Source organism: Podarcis erhardii (genome assembly GCF_964252035.2).
Source record: "Podarcis erhardii genome assembly, chromosome: 5".
Classification (NCBI taxonomy): domain Eukaryota; kingdom Metazoa; phylum Chordata; class Lepidosauria; order Squamata; family Lacertidae; genus Podarcis; species Podarcis erhardii.
Genome location: NC_138509.1, coordinates 3,607,692 through 3,625,001, shown reverse-complemented (window position 1 = coordinate 3,625,001; position 17,310 = coordinate 3,607,692). Strand labels below are relative to the sequence as shown.

The 17,310-nt window shown below is 44.7% G+C and overlaps 1 protein-coding gene across 4 annotated transcripts in view; it reads right to left on the bottom strand.

The window, feature by feature from the left end:
• The window catches only part of PHF21B (PHD finger protein 21B), a 192,920-nt gene that overhangs the window by 64,709 nt on the left and 110,901 nt on the right, over positions 1–17,310 (bottom strand). For 2 of the 4 annotated variants that reach the window (XM_081860962.1, XM_081860963.1), the window contains exon 3: positions 2,062–2,364. The exons of the other annotated variants lie outside the window; for them this stretch is intronic. In XM_081860962.1, coding sequence (XP_081717088.1) covers positions 2,062–2,364 — 303 coding nt within the window. The remainder of the gene's footprint in view (positions 1–2,061; positions 2,365–17,310) is intronic. 4 annotated transcript variants of the gene reach the window in all.

Genomic DNA, 17,310 nt, shown 5'->3' with positions numbered 1-17,310 from the left:
CACTGATGCTCGACTGATGTAAACATGTGTACTGCAAAACCTCTATAGCTAGCCAGATGTCAAAATGGATTTTCATATTCCTAAAGTTATTTTCCCAAATGATTCTGGGAGTCTTGCAGAACATGATCTGAACTATATTCTTTTTTCAGTCTTATGAACAGACAGGAACAAAAGAAAGAAATTGTCAGAGAAGACAGAAGTTTATTCCAACCTGGTTGGCATGTACTCTGTGCTTTAAAACACAACTTGAACCAAAAGAAGAACCAAATTCTGTGCCAAGATTATCTGAATTCTCTTAACTGTATACATTATGCATATCAATTACTTGCATGTTTAATTTTGCATACCGTATTTTTCGCTCTATAACACGCACCCAACCATAACACGCACATAGTTTTTAGAGGAGGAAAATCCGTAGGCATGCCACCCGTAGGCAGTCCCTCCATAACACGCACAGACATTTCCCCTTACTTTTTAGGAGGAAAAAAGTGAGTGTTATGGTGCAAAAAATACAGTAATTTATACTGCCTATCCAAGTAATGAGGAGATATAGAAAGTATGAAAGGCACAGAAGACCACACCACCACAACCACCGGAAGTCTTATTCAACCACTGTGTGAGATTTTGCCAGGCTTTGAACCTTGCACACAACGAACGAGAAACTTTTGTTGTTGTTTTGGTTACAAAAAAGGTTAGATTCTCAGGAATCTGGCCTTTGCATCACATTCCTCTGGTTGTCTGTGACTATTCAAAAGCAGCACTACACACAGAACTGATTACACTGAACATTATTCTCCCCTCTGAAAGATAGAAAACCCATCAGAAACTGACATTTAAATCAATTAAATCAATATTTTTAAATGTATCAATTGCTTCTCTATAATAAAGCAAATATTAAAAACAACATAGCAAAATGAATAAAATCAGCAGAAGAAGCCCCAACTCTGAATAATCAACAGCATTATTAGAAAGGTCTCTATAATCAATATATTGGGGTGGGAGGAGTGTCAATTTCTTAAGTTCATTAGTAGGAATGAATTGGTGCCAGTGCAAATAAATGCTTGGCAAGCCTGGTAGTTTCACATCTTTCTTTACTAAACTGCAAGTTAAATAAACATGCTAAACTAGATCACTCTCCAGGGCATCAGAAAATGTTTCAATACAAATTATCCATAGGACAATTTTCTGGAAAACCCACCCAGTCACTGACTACACATTACTTCTTTCTGTAAGCAAGCAGGCTCTCCTGTTTCCAGACATCCCTGTGTATAGCCCCCACCTTTTGTTCCCTGCTGATCTTTAGAGCATCCAAATCCCATTGTCATCCCTGTCCGCCTGAAGGTTCCTTCTTGCCATAACCTTCCTGCTCCCTCATTGCTCCAGCCTCTTCCTCCTCTATTCTCTTCACCCTTGACATAGCCCCGTGTCTGTAACGTCTGAGACAAAAGGCACTCTGCATGTGCTCGCTGTCACTGAATCTTGCATCCAGTGAAACACACATACACCATCAAAGAGGCGCAGCTTCACTTCACCAAAGGAAAGGTTGGGCTTCATTTTGCAGCTGGAAAGAAGCAAGACCTCACATACTTTGCATACAAAGCTGCAGCCTCAGGGGTCTCCAGTTCAGTTAGATCTCAGGCAGCTGGATTGAAAGGGCGTCTTGCCCAAGACTCTGGAAAGCTGAAGACTCAGAGTTTGACCAAAGTGGGTCGGACTGGCCAGCGATTCACTAGACTGCATGGCCATATTCAGAGTATGGCCAGAGACCCAGAGTGCCGGAGCCTTTTAATGCGGACCTGAGCGGCCACCCCCGGCCAATTACTCCAGCATCTCTACCTCCTTACTTCCACACCTGAGTTATTTTGATTGCTGGAATCATCATAAATCGATTAGCGACTGATGGCCACGATCTTCCAGGCGGCGAGCAAAGTTTCCCAGTTCCAGGACTATCGAGCAAGGTGGGTTTCCGAAGTAGACACAGGTGTGCGTTTATCTGGAGCTTTTCGGGCTCCCCTTGCATCCCTGGCCCAGCACCCCCCTCCCGCCCCCCCCCCCGCTCACCTGGCTCTGGCGGGCGCTGCAGCCCCCTTTGGTCTGCAGGTTGATGGGCGCGCTCTGCTCGGCGCCGCAGCCCAGGCCGCCGTTCAGGTGCGCGGTCACCATGGCCACGGGACCCTTGGACGGCAGCACGGAGCGCGCCACGCTCGGAGGGCCGGAGCTGGGGCCGCCGCCGCCGCCGCCTCCCGCTTGGAGGAGCGCCGGCCCCGCCGGCTGTTTGGTGCTGCTGCTGCTGCTGGCGCCGCCCTTCCCTGCTGCGCTGCTGCCCACCAGCCCCGCGGCCGAGCAGCTCCGCACGGGCAGCTTCTGCAAGGGAAGAGAAGAAGGCGACACGCGCTCAGGCTTCCCGCCTTGCAAAGCGCCTCTCCCCGCCCCGCTCCGCCCAGGGAAGCCGCCCTCCCAGGGGCGTAGCGTGGGTTGTCAGCACCCGGGGCAAGGCAAGTCATTTGCGCCCCCTAACCCGTGGATTTGCGCCCCCTAACCCTAACCCCCAGATGTTGCGCCCGGTGTGGCCGGCCCCCCCTGCACCCCCCAGGCTACGCCACTGCGCCCTCCCCGCCGAGCAGCCCGGCGGCGGCGGCGCTGCCTTCGGCTCCGCGGGGGCTTCTGCTGCCGGCGACCCCCGGCGCTGCAGGCGGCTGTTTCCTCCCCGTCGGGGCTGCGGCTTCCTTTTGGGGCGGCCAACTCCGCCTTGCCTTTTCCGCCGAGCAGAGCGGGGCAGCGCGGCCCGTCTGTCGGGGAGCGGAGGGCGCTGGCGAGCCCCGTCGGGCTTAATTCAGGGCATCAGGCTCTCTCTCTCTCCCTCCCTCGCACACACACTCTGAAGCGAGGGAGCATCTTGGGATCACTGGACTCGGCTCGCCCGCGCCTGAATTGTTTCTCGAGCCAGACCCTGCCTCCTCCACTGAGCAGCCCACATTGGGGGGGGGGGGCGCCGGGACTCGAGCAAAACCAGCCCGTCGCCCTCCGCCACTGCTGCCCCCGACCGAAGCCAGCCAACCAGAAGCCACGGCTGCGCATGCCCCTTGGAAATCCGCGGGAGCCGAGCCTGGGCGCTCCGGTGCAGCTCCGGCTCGTTGGCCTGAGACTTGCGCGAGAGAACTTCCCCAGGATTGCGCGCCCCGCAAGGCCGGCCCTTTCACATTTGCCTCTTGGTCGTACTAAGTTTTGTGGGACTTACTCCCAAATAAGTGTGCATGGGATAGAGCACTCCAGGATAACTCCAGTGTGCGCTCCAGGATAACGGGCTTTTAGAAGTTAAAAAGCGCATATATCCTCTACCCACCCCAGTTCTTTGGCAAGGATTTCTGCTGCTTGGAGCATGCGATCTTTTTGAATTCTCTCTTGCAGGTCTTCAGTCCCTTCCCTTTAGACTTCTTTTGACCACAGCCTTGAGCCCAGGGCCTCAGGCGGCAGGATCCGCGGGGCCAATAGGTATTTTATTCCTCCCCTGCCCCTTGTTCCTGATGTAGATCCTTCACACCTCCTTCCCAAAATGTCTGTGACCCTTTGTCTGTGTTTTCTTAATTTTGTCATCTAGTGCAGCTCTGACTAGTGGGCTTTCTTTCTTCCACCTGTAGAAGTTACAGTTTTACAACCCCTTTAAACTTGCTTATTACAGTATAGCACACAAAACTGAACAGTAAAAAGTTAAATATTTTTGTACTGTGAAAGTATAGCAGCTATAAGAATTTTGTTCTGCTAAAAAAAAAAAAAAAAAAAAGTTTGAATATTTTCCCTTAAACAAATCCCAGTGCACAGTCATACCTCGGGTTACAGATGCTTCAGGTTGTGCTTTTTGGGGGGTTACAGACATGCCAAAACCCAGAAGTACCAGAACGGGTTACTTCCGGGTTTTGGCGATCGCACTTTGCTCATGCGCAGAAGCGCTGACTCGCATGTGCAGACGCAGCACTGTGGGTTGCGAATGTGCCTCCCACACAGATCACGTTCGCAACCCGAGCGTCCACTGTACTGTACATTGGGGGGGGGGCCACTACAGAAATTTGAAATTATGTAACTTGCACATTTATAAGTAGACAAATATTGTTACTCTGATGCTTAGAGACTTCTTGTGTGGATATTATTTCATACGTTTCCTATCATACTCTCCCAAAGTAGGTGGGGAGGGGAGATATACATGGTACCCATCCCCATATTATCCTCATAACGACCATGTTAGGTAGACAGGACACTACATGTTCATGCTACTGCCATCATATTTCAGTTTTAGAGTGATAGTTCATTCCTTTGTTTATTTCTTTCAATATATTTAGTAAAAAAGGGGGAGATATTTATATTTATGCTGCCTTTCAGGGTAGAAAAGCTCTTGGAACAGTAACTCATGAAAGTAACATTAGAGCTGTTTATAATTGATCCCAAATCATGTACTGTAACTGACTTACAAGTAAGATCTGCTAATGAGGAACCTTTAAAAATGCATGATGTGTGGATATGATGAGCAAATCAAATTCTGCAGGAACCATTTTGTCAGGGCACAGCCTATGGATTCAGCAAATGCTGCTGTATATGTTTGAGATGAAACAATTCTCTAGTGTACTGTCAGATCCACGTTGGAATTAAGCATTCGAAACACTCAGTTTAACTCACCTTCCCTCATAAACTTGCATAGGCGCCGACTCCATGGGGCCTGAGGGGGCCCGAGCCCCCTCAAAAATTCATTTGGGGGGGCTCTGCCCCCCTAATAATTTAAGAAAATTATTAGTTATATTATGCTTTGTAAAATCACAAAATTATGTTGGTATTTTTTATTTTCCTTGTTTGACGATAGTTACCTTTTAAAATACATTCAGTAATGAGTTAAAACAAATAATTATTACGGTAGTAAAAGAGGCGGTGCGAGTAGTTTTGCTCGGTGCGTGCGACTGGCTCAGCCCCTCTTTCCTTTTCCGGAAAGGAAAAAGGAAAGGGCGCCTGAGGGAGAGTTACTTAGCGGTTCTGAGGAGCCGCTGTTGTTTCGGCAGGGGAAAAACCGCCGCCCGCGAACCGCCGAGCTCCCTCTCTCTTTCCAGCCTCTCTCTCTCTCTCTCTCTCTCTCTCTCTCGCTATGGCCAAGGAGGAGAAGAAGCCCTTCAGCCAGTCTATGGCCGAGTGGCGGAGGTTCATCTACAACCCCAACAGCGGCGAGTTCCTGGGGCGAACGGCCAAGAGCTGGGGTGAGGAGGGCGAGCGAGCGAGCAGGGAAGGGAGGGGAGGGGGCGGCCGGCACTTGCCTTGCCCACCACGCATCTCTCTCCTTCTCGGTCTCTCTCCCTCCCTCAGCTGGCGAGGGGGCCACGAGGCGGGCGGCAGCAGCAGCAACGGGCCGGGAGCGGCTCTTAGAAAACTTCCCGGGGCAGGACCCCGGTATGGGCCCCCCCAAGATTTTTTATAAGTCGGCGCCCCTGTAAACTTGTGCGGGGTAGACATTTTAATTACGAATGAAAAAACACAATGTACAATGTGAAATGCGTACGGAGTGGAGTGGAGAGGTCAGCAATTTTTAATGATGCAACTGGTATGCAAAAATTTCCCTGTTTACATCTCTGAAATGTTGGAGAACATACAAAGAGAAAGGAGCACAGACTCAAAGACTGTTTAGCCAGAATAGAGGTGCTTAGAAAAAGTCACAATTAATCTGTATCTGGGACCTTTATTCATAAAGACTTAACTCAAGCATTTATGTCTTTCAACATAAATGGGCATTAGTGATTCTGTGTGGTAAACCTGTGTCTGGGCTGCACACCATTTCAGACTGGAGGTGGGGATTCGCACAGTGGAAAGCTGCGACTGCTTTTGAAGATTTTAAAAACAGCATGCCAGAGAGATGAGCTTTTTACCTGCCAGCAATTTTATTTGTGTGGGTGAGCATTACATTGTGTGAGCACACACATGTAGTCTGAACTAATATAGCCCATTGAGAACTAGACTCAAATGCTTATTGCACAACTTGATCCACAAATCCATGAAACCAAGAAACCAAAATGTGTACATGGTCTGCTCTACTTAACATCATGGTTTACGATGTTTATTCTACATAAAACCAAAGAAAAGTCAAAGGAGAAGAGTGTTTTTCTAACAATATACATGCAAGGAATCTTAGTTCTATAGCCTAAACAGATAAATAAACTTATGAGGCACTTACTTTTAACACTATATTTTAGATCATTATGGAAATTTATGAAAGAGCAGCAGAGTTCTTGGGCTGAATGACTGTAGGAAGAGCATTTGCATTTTTAGTAGTCTTCAACATAAAAACCAATGAACAAACAAAAAGAAACTAGTATTGGTGGTTGAAGTTCAAAACGGGGGTGATTCAGATGTGTCCTTTCCAATTCTGGACCCCTGAGCTGAGTTCATTATAAGTGGAACCCAAACCCATCTCTGAATGCTGGACTTGGCCCAGGCATACAACAGGCCATTCCATCCCACCATGTCTACACAGTCACCTCCTTCGCTTTTCCATTCAAACTTTCCTGGTGGCAGTGGCAATGACAGCAGCAACAACAGGAAGGTTTCACGGTGAAACCTCCATAACATTCCTGAACAGTGTTCTAGGCACAAAACAAACAATGCCAACCATGGCTCATAATGTCCTACCATAGATTGCTGCTACTGTTTGATGCTTCCACACAGGGCGTTGCATGAGCGCCAACTGGTGTTTTTGCCATTCTTTTTAATCTGTTGTGGTGGGGGTTTTGTATGCATTTTCTACTAGTGGAGACCTCCCTGTCAGGTAACTTTAAGAGAAAGGAAAGCAGGTGTGTGGTGACTCATTATGGGCATGGGGGGTAAGGGATATTTTTGTGGGGGAGATCAGGGAGGCCTGCAATCTAGATGTGCTCCTGACGATACCACTGGGAAACCTTTTTAAAAAGACTGAAATCCTGAAACTTTGGGTCAAACCCTGACTGCTGGCAAACCTACTGGAACATGAGAGTCCTGAGGCCACCACAGTGCCTGACTTGAAAGGTTCCATGAAAAAATGCATTGATCAAACATAGCGGAACATCTTTCTTAATTAGATTCTCCTGCCAGGAGAAACAGTTTGGTTTTCCTCTTTAATGAACTTCTTTCTTTTTGACTTCATACCCTATGGAGAGCCTGATAAAGGGGTGTTGGCAGAAACAACAAAGATTATGATATGAGAGGTGGAAAAAATCCTCAAACAAAAGCTACATCTGCCATGTTATATTTCTGCCAAATTTAATTAAAAAGAATATCCTCCTTTTAAAAGCGAGAAAATCTCCATTTTGGGAATCAGTCAGCAGAACATGTTCTCTGACTCTTCTTGGAACAATGAGTAATAAGGATCTCTTAAGCTTGCTTTGGGCATTGTAGTTGAAAACATAATGTCATAAAAGAAGAGCCAATCAAAAACATTCTATAAATGCTGGGAAGCAGCTCCCTGCTTCTCATATACTGCATAACAATCCTCACAATGCACCCATTTTTGAAGCAGCGCCTTTCAGTGGCAACACAACTTTCATTTTCACGGCAGGATGCCACAGGCAAACTGGAGTTTGAAATATGTATGCCAGTCACATGCAAACACACTTCAATGTGCTGGAAAAGCAGCTGCTTGTTTGTGATTTCCAGTATTCTACATGGCTGAGTCCTGTTCATAAATCTAAAACTATACAAAGCAGAGCCAATATATGCCTCTCCAGCCGAATAGCTTTGCTACTGCTTACGTACTTTCAAAAAGCAAAAGGCACTCTCTATCTCAGAGGTCTCTGCTAGTAGTAATGGTGGTTTGGCAACTTGAAGAAGAAAAGCAAGCTAAAAAGAAACCTCAGCAGGGAATAATCAGGACCCAGCTTGTTAAATATCCATATTGCACAGCTATTAAACAATGGACAGGCTTTTGGGAAGTTGTGAGATTGGATCAAAGAAGGCTGGTTCCATGAATAGTGCCTCAAGATGGTGAAATTAGGAAAAAGAAAATTTGTAGTACATTTATAGAAAATCTGTTTGGAGTGAGGAAACGCAATACATAGCCTCTTACTCAATTGTCAACCTCACCTACTGTCCACACTGAACTGTATACCCTGTTTACGCAAATGAGGTTCTGATGACCGAAGTACAGAAGGATAATTGTTGTGACTGGCTCTAAAGAAATGTAATCCTGTAGGAAAATCTACTGTTCTGAAGGAAGCAGGGCCCATTCCAGCCTGCAATCAGGCCAGCATGGTTCCAGAATGCCAGAAGGTTGAGATGTGGCTTAGCATCCATGGCATTGATCTGCAAGGCAAAGGTGAGTCTGATAATGACAGACAGGTCATGTGGCCAACATGACGAAACAACTTCTGGCACAACAGGAGGCCGTGATGGAAGCCAGAGCACATGGAAACACTGTTTACCTTCCTGCTGCAGCGGCACCTATTTATCTACTTGCACTGGTGTGCTTTCGAACTGCTAGGTTGGCAGGATCAGGGACAGAGCAACGGGAGCTCACCCCGTCATGCAGATTCATACTGCCGACCTTCCGATCAGCAAGCCCAAGAGGCTTGGTGGTTTAGACCACAGCGCTACCCTTGCTGGATGAGTGAAGACGTATGGGGGGGGGAGCAACTGTGACATCTTTATGTGGAAATTACGGTCCCTGTGGGTGACTAGGAGCATTATCCACCAGCAGCACTTTGAACTCCAGCCGCTTCTCTAGCAGGTAACATTTCACCTCCCGGCTGAAGTGTTGTGGACCCAGTCCAGAAAGCTTTCAGCAATCACCCAGGACTTCTTGCTGGACTGTCTGTAGACAGGCAGCAGGTTCTTGTTCTTGCCTTTGAGGGCTCAGTGGTTTTTGGACAGCATGCCTGGCTTGATCAGGTGCCCAGCCGCATTGCCACAGAGCAGCACAGTCACCTGATCCTTCGCAACTTTAAATTCGGGGGCTGCCTTCTCTGCTTTCGCAATGTAAGTGCCTCAGTCATCTTCTTCCACAACACGCCCATTCTGTCTGCGTTGAAGACCCACTCTGGAAAATAGCCCTCTTGCAGCAGCCTCTTCAGCTCCCTGGGGTCTGCTTCCGCAGCCTCTGTGTCTGCAGGTGCAGCTTCGCCAGTGATGTGGAGCTTCTTTAGGTTGAAGCAATCATTGAAGCAGTTCAACCAACCAGAGCTGGCTTAGAACTCCTTCACGGCCCACTCCCCCCCTTCAGTAGCAGACTTGAAGTGTGCATACAGATGGAGAACCTTCTTCGCAAGGTGTTGCCATCAGTGGGGACATGCTGGCAGTTCATGTCCTCTAGCCACAGGGTCAGCACCTTCTCTGTCTTCACCAGAACTTTGTTCCACATGTAGCTGGTGACCTTGGCAGTTGTAGGTGCACTCTCTACCACTGCTGCCTGGATTTCTTTCTCGGGTATCTTGATGGCATGGTTGCTGGACTCATTCCTACCATATTTACATGCTAAGAAGAAGAAGAAGAAGAGTTTGGATTTGATATCCCGCTTTATCACTACCCGAAGGAGTCTCAAAGCGGCTAACATTCTCCTTTCCCTTCCTCCCCCACAACAAACACTGTGTGAGGTGAATGGGGCTGAGAGACTTCAGAGAAGTGTGACTAGCCCAAGGTTACCCAGCAACTGCATGTGGAGGAGCAGGGAATCAAACCCGCTTCACCAGATCACAAGTCCACCTCTCTTAACCACTACACCACACTGGCTCTGCATACATGATCACACCTTCTTGTAAGCAATCCAGCACTTCCAGTTTCTCCTCCTGTGTGAGCACTACTCATTGCTTCTTGGGTTTGTCAGTACCTGAGGAAGGTGACGATGCCTTGCATTTAGGTGGCATCTCAAAAAAGGCTCAAAAAATCATCCAATAAGCTCAAAAGAGTTTTGCAAAGAGACAAAGGGAAATTGCGCCTGTTGGTCTCCACTCTGACCTCCACAGTTTGATTGTACACAGGGGTCTGCATAGCTCTCTGGATATATAAGCTGTATTTTGCATAAATGGAGAATACAAATTTCACATGTTGAGGTATAGACACATATTTAATTATTTTGGCCTAATAAACCATGGTTTGAAGCTGATGTAAGATGCTGGTTTGTTCTGAACCTGCTATCCATTGTTTTCTGATTCACATGTGATGGGAAATAACGATTAATTATGCAGGAAGTGCCTTACAGCATGCTGAGAAGAGAGGAAGTATGGGGCAATGCAAAGATCATACATACCATAGCTTAATAAACTAAGAAAAATATGTCTCAATCAGGCCAGTCCCTGCAGGTCATAAATAGTTGTAATCTATAGCACTGCTTTTTGTGGCTGGAAAAACACAACAAAAAGAGATACTAGACTTCTTGACAACAAGAAAAGAATTTATTTGTAAAAGACTTTGGGTGCTGTCCAATGTCAGTCATACTCAGAGTAGATAATTTGATATCAATGGCCTGAAGTAACTTAAAACCATTTATTTAAATTGGCCTACTCTATGACTTAGGATATAGTCCTAACTCCACTTACTGAGGAGTAAGCCCCATTGAGTTTAGTAGGACTTCTGAGAATATATTGTTAGGATTGCCTTGTTAGTTGGGTCCTCTGAGTCCTAGACTGTGGTACAGCAAGGATGGAATTTGTATCAGATTTATTACTTACATTAACAAACCTGTATTATCATTTGCAAGTACTTGTTTTTACCAACAGCTCTCTGATACTGTTCTATATCCACATTTTGGGAGAGTTAGTTATATTTTGATGCTCTAGTTTCCCTCAGCATTTTCCTTCCCATGCTTGAACTTATGTTTATCTCATGTTTTGAAAGAGATCCAGCCTCATTTGTTTTATACTCCAACATCGTCATCCTTCCTAAACAGCTTCATTTGAGCAGAATCATATTATGCAGATACCGGTGCACACATGTCTATATAGGAATCATTGAATAAGGGTGTGATCACACTGTAAATACTTTATTTTCTGACACTCGTTTTCTTCCCTGTGGTGGTGACTTTAAATTGATGTGAGGCTGTCAACATCCCTTCCTGGCTCAGGGATGGGGGTGGAGAGAAGTAATCTGTTTAAGTGAGATTTAGAATTCACTGTCCATCACTGTCCATATTACAACTCCAACATGCTCTGGACATGCACTTGGTTCTATTAATCCTTCCAGAACAATATTCCCCTGACACTAAGGTTTTGAGGCAATAAAATAGAAATAAAAATCCTTCGATTCCTTTTCACAGCAACATCTATTCCTTTTCATTTATATATTTCTGCAGAGCATAACACTCTAGTCTAGAGAAAAATATTCTGTGAAACTCGGAGAGTTTGATAGGTTCACAAATGAATAGCAATCATGTTTGAATGGAAGCATTCAAATTAATTCAGCATTTTGAGAGAGCTAAATAGTTATTTCTTCAACCAGGCTGGGTCTTGACCTTTGTTAATTTACCCTCCACTCACAGTAAACACATTTTAACAATCTTTGTCCTTCAACGGAAATGAACCACAAACGTATTCTCAGTCCTGCTTTTCAAAAAATTACAGCGTTTGGAACTTAGATGAATAGTGACTTTGACAGCTATTGTGTGACCTTTCCCCCCAAGCTTCATTCTTCTATGAGCCAGGCAAATATTTACCCATATATAAAACCACATGGTCATTATATATTCATGTACACAACATGTATTCATTGTTTGTAGGCCAGTGGTCCTCTTTATGGAAAAACGATATTGCAGCATGTACGTGAGAGTGCACACCTCATCCTCAGAACTTTCATGCACCTGGTGACCACATGAAAGCAGTTTGGTATAAATTGGAACTCCACATGACCATTATACATTCAAGTACGTTCTATTTCTGCAACTACAACCTGTGATGAATCCCTAAATTCTGATCAGAACAACAGTGTCGGCTAGAACATCTAGACCCCCACTGAGAACCCTGGTGTGACAGCAATAATCCTCTTACCCAGTTTAACCCATTTTTTATGGTAGCCCAATGTTCTGAACTGAGTTGCTGTTTTGTAATGGAAGTTCAAATCCATTGGAAAGGTGGGACCATCCTGCAAGTAAAGTTCTGATTGACTGCCTGGACCATTTTCACCTGATATTGAGTATTTTCGCCATTGGTTTACTCCACTATCTACAAAAGGAGGCAGGTTTTTCCTTTGGTATGTGAAGCCCCATCTCACTCCCTTTGTCTTCTTTGGACCTATGTGAATCAAATGGCCAAAGATTCTCTACAAGGGACTAAAGCTCTCATGGACAATCTTTTCTATAAGGAACTTTGACCACAAATTGAAACCTAAGACTCTACTCAAAACAGATAAAATGAGTTAATTGGGGTGTATGGGATGTTAGGGGAGGGGTAATACTTATGGTGGGGGACACATTGTATTCTTTCTGGGGTAGTTTGTCTGCCTTTGGTCCCATCCCTGCACTCAGCTCTCACCTGTGACTCCTAGAAGCTGTCAGCATGTGACAGAGGCCACACCCTGGGAAACGGTTTCTACTGGGCAGCTAAACCAAGGGGAGGGAGCTGATGAGTCTCAAACCCTCACTGAGTTAGGGGCTTACCCTGCTTGCAAAGATAGGCTCCAGTGGATTGAGTGGACAAGACCAATAGTGGGTCCAATGGTCAAGAAGGTGGTTGTAGAGGGAAGTGAGGGGCAGATGGGGCTTGTCAACCTGGGAAGGCAGTCCATCTAGGAACTCTGACCCTGAACCTCTGTTGCCTCATGGGATATCTTCAGGAGAAGAAAAAATATACATTCACCCTACACAAATCCTTGTATGCCTCCCTGTGGAAATTCCTGCAACCAAGCTGGTGCCAAACATATTGCTCTGATTTCCTTTGGACCTCAATAGTGAGGCTCAGAAGAGGCAGTCTAGGACCTCCATACATATTGCCCAGGCTTGTGCCCCAGGGAGGTAACCAATGTAGCGGTTTGGATTCACCCCTGGAAGTGCACTCCAATGTTTCTTGAGACAGATGGATGCTATCAAGAGCTAGATTTACATTTGGATTTGATATGGAAGTTTCCGTGAGTAATTTGTTGCCTTCCCTTTTCTCCTTATAATCTTCTTTATATACATTGACAACTAGCTTTGTTAATTTAAAAATGATTCCTCTATAATTTCTCAATAAAATCATAAAAAAGCTAAAGGACCCCTGGATAGTTAAATTCAGTCAAAGGCGACTATGGGGTGCAGTGCTCATCTCGCTTTCAGGCTGAGGGAGCCAGCGTTCATCCACAGACAGCTTTCTGGATCATGAGCCTTCTGGCACAATGGTACACCGTGACAGAAACCAGAGCGCACGGAAACGCTATTTACCTTCCCGCCGCAGTGGTGCCTATTTACCTACAGTACTTGCACTTGTGTGCTTTCGAACTGCTAGGTTGGCACCATAGCCATGTGCTAAGCCACATGTATAATAATCCATTTATTGTGACCTAAACTAGATTCCAACTAAACATCATAAAGAACTTTTTGACAGTAAGAGCTGTTTGGCAGTGCAGCAGAATCCCGTGAGAGGTTGTGGACTCTCCTTCCTTGGAGGTTTTTAAGCATACTTGGGTGGATACCTGTCATGCATTCCAGGGGACTGGACTAAATGATCCTTAGCACCCCTTCCAGCATATTTTTTTTTTTTTAAAATATAATATTTATTGAGGTTTTAAACACATAAACACAAATCAACATACAAACGTACACAAACAAACAAACAAGTATAATTTCAATCCTTTCTTTCTTGAACCTTATTTCCCCGACCTCCTCACACCTCCCCCTTCTGTATTATAACTTCATTTTTATCCATTCAACAAATACTTATTTAAAATCTTGTATCTATTTAATCTAGAAAGAAAAACCACTTTTAAATTAATTTTAAACCTTATTCCTAAAGTCGACCCAAATCTCCCTTCCACGATTTTCCCACCTTCCATAAAGGTTACACAGAATAAACATATGTATAAGATCTGAACAGATTATATTTAAACACCCTTTGGATTCCCAAGTCCCCCCCCCTCCCTTTCCCGGTTGTGATCTCTAAAACCAATGTCAGTACAGCTATTCTAGCCTGTGTCCCAAACGCCTGAGGCATTTAGCCCTCTCTTAGTCTCTCTCTGCCGGTCTTCTTGACAGTCCTTTATTTTCAGCACCAACTCTCGAGGAAGCCTTATCACCATAGTATTCTTTTTTCTTGCCAGCAGGCCTCTGTATTTAGAAGTGGAGCTCAAATTCTGTTTCTTAAATCTTTTGGATCTATATGGCCCTAAAGCTCCAATTTCCATCTTCGATAAATTTATCCTGCCAGGCCTCTGGTCAACCTTGATCTTCTGCAACCTTGTGGCTTCTCCTTCAATTTCCAACAAGTCCTCATGTGTCTCTTGGGATTTTTCAAAGTTCATTTCCTCAGCTGTAGCAGCCTCTATTTCACCTTCCAAAACTTCTGGTTCGGAAACAAAAACTTGTATCAATTCAGTTCCTGTTCCCATAAGATTGTTGACAGTATTGTTCAATGCTGTTGTCGTTGTTGCTAAGATACCACTTTGGTCATGAAGCTTTCCCAGGAGATAAAAAGTCCTATTCAGTTCCTCCAGTATTTTCCCACTGAGAGCCATTTCTTACAGTATCCCAAAAGTCCCCTCTCCCTTCCAGCATATTTTTCTCAGGCTTTGAGAAAATAAATCTAAAAAAAAGTTTTTCCATTTTTTCTTAAACCAGACAAGAGTGGCCTCTTTGCCAATAGGGTTTAGAAGCCTCACTTCTCCATAGTCAGACAGGAGTAGTCAACATGGCGCTTTCCCCTTCACACAAGACTGGAAGCATGGGGAAGGGCCCGTGAATCAGTCATATTTCCTTCTTTCACTCCATGGGTGTATCTCTCAAAAACACCCACAAACAGAAACAGATGTATACTTTCAAACGGAAACTATCCTGGTCTGTTCCAGAATAGGCCCATTTTGGTATTTAATTGTGGTATGAGACAGAGATTGGTCTCTATGGAACTCAGTGCCAGAAGATACAGTGATGACCACTAGTTTAAATAACTTTAAGAGACATTTTGACCAATTATGAATGGTGTATGTATGAGCTGCTGTTATCAAAAATAGCTAATAGGATTCTCCATGTTCAGAAGCACTTCTGGACACAAAGCTGGGCACAAAGAGCAGGATATGGCTTGTGCTTTCATGCCCTGCTTCTGCTTCAAAGAGGTGGAAGTTTGGCCCAATGAAACAATGTATGTTTTGTTTTTAAATGCTGGTATTAAAAAAAGCAGGAGGCAAAGGCATTTATTTGCTCTGAAGTGGGTAAAAACGGGAAGGGTTGCAAGGGATCAGGAGAAGGGACAGTAAGGGAGAAAGAGCATGTTGTAAACTGACAATAGGCACTATCAGAGGCACAGAATTAACTGAACCTTCTGTTAAATGTGATGGTGCAATTTTAACAAGGGTTCCAGAGAGCCCACTTCAGCGCACTAGCGTAGATGAAGGAGGAAGCCACCCTCTTGGCTCAGTGTTCTACAAAGCAAGGGGTACTTAAGCCTTTTCAAACACATTAGGACTGCACTGTTAGAGAGAAATTCCACCAAGCCCCACACTCCTACCACTAAATTGCATTATAGGCTGCAATACCAAAGGATATGGAGTGGACCAAAGAAGGTAACAGCATGAATATTAATACATATTTCACCTCCAGTTTACTGAGAAAAGAGAAACCTTGGCAGATATCAAGTGAAAAACAGAAATAAAAGTTACTGGACCTGATCCTACGCATGTTGTTTACTCAGAAAGCCCTACCGAAACAAAGTGGGGGACTCTCTCTCTCTCTCTCTCTCTCTCTCTCTCTCTGCCTTCAGCTGGCAAGACTAGATGATGGCAGGGTGAGGATAAGGCATCTTAGAAAAAGCTTTGCCCCAGAACGGTCCTGGAGGAGATCCTAATTAAAGAAAGAACTAAAATAGTGATTTTTGTTCTTGATGATTTTTGTTTTCAGAAGATACTTCTTAGGGTTACATTTGCAATGCAATGTATTCATTTTCCCTCCCCTTATGTGTGCCTCTGCTAATTAGGCTTTACGGCAACAGGGCTGAAGGATTTTAATGCAGATGACGCCTTCTAATCCAAACTGCCAGAAACTGGGGTGTTTGACTTAAACCCAAAAGTCGGTTCTTGTAGAAGTCATGTATATGCTGAATTACCAGCTGAGTGCTTTCAGCTTCCTTTAATCGGTGTGAAATATTTAATTGGCATGGGGATCCAATCAGCACAGCGGAGGGGGATCTAGGTTGTGTGCTGTGCATTAATTTTATTTCAGCAAAGGAGAAAAGTAGCTCGAATCCAAGCAAACCCCCTCAACTCCTTAGCAAACAAACATCCAGCACTCAAGAAGAAGGCAGGGAGACAGAGAAATACTACTCTCCTTATGCCTGATTGGAGATTTAGAAGGAAGATGGTTGTTTCCAAACAACATTCTCTAGTAAAACAGTATGTACAGAAATGCATATACTGGTGTAATGTGTGCATGAAACCAGCTATTGGTGAAAAATACATCACAAGAATCTGTTTATTAGATCAAATTGCATACAAAAAATGTATACGTAGGAGAAATTTGCAATAAAATACTGGTTAACTCTTATGCATACTTTAATAAATGCAAATGAAGTGGAAATGTGGAGAATTGAAGATTGGAAACATGAGGCACACAGAGAAACCAAACTGACAGATTCACCCATCTCTACTGACTAATGAAGGGTTGAAAAATCATAGGAACATAGGAAGCTGCCTTAAAGTGAGTGAGCCCATTGGCCCATCTAATTCAGCACAGACTACACTGGCAGTTGCTCTCCAGGGTTTCAGGTACGGCTCTCTCACCTGGGGATTAAACCTGGGACCTTCTGATTGTGAGACAGAAGCTCAACTGCTGAGCTACAGCTCTTTGCTGGGGACACGCAGGTGAACTTGTCCTTATAGGAAAGTACAGTTCTTGAAATCCCCCAAACTAGTTTCCAAATAAATGTGCTCAAGGCTAAAAAGAGCGAAACTTGTCTCTTTTTTCCAGACGAAAACAATAACAAAGAATTAACAACTTGACATGAAGTGGTGTGTGTGTGTGTGTGTGTGTGTGTGTGTGTTTTTAGAAAAATGCAAATACTTTCCAAATGGCAACAGTGGACTTGTAAAAACAGAAATTCACTCATGTGCAATTATCCTTTAATTTCTGAAGCCATTAGACAGCTTGCTGGGTTAAAAAAAATTAGCATTTCCCCCTGCATTGCTCACTGGCAATGCACTCATCAAAGA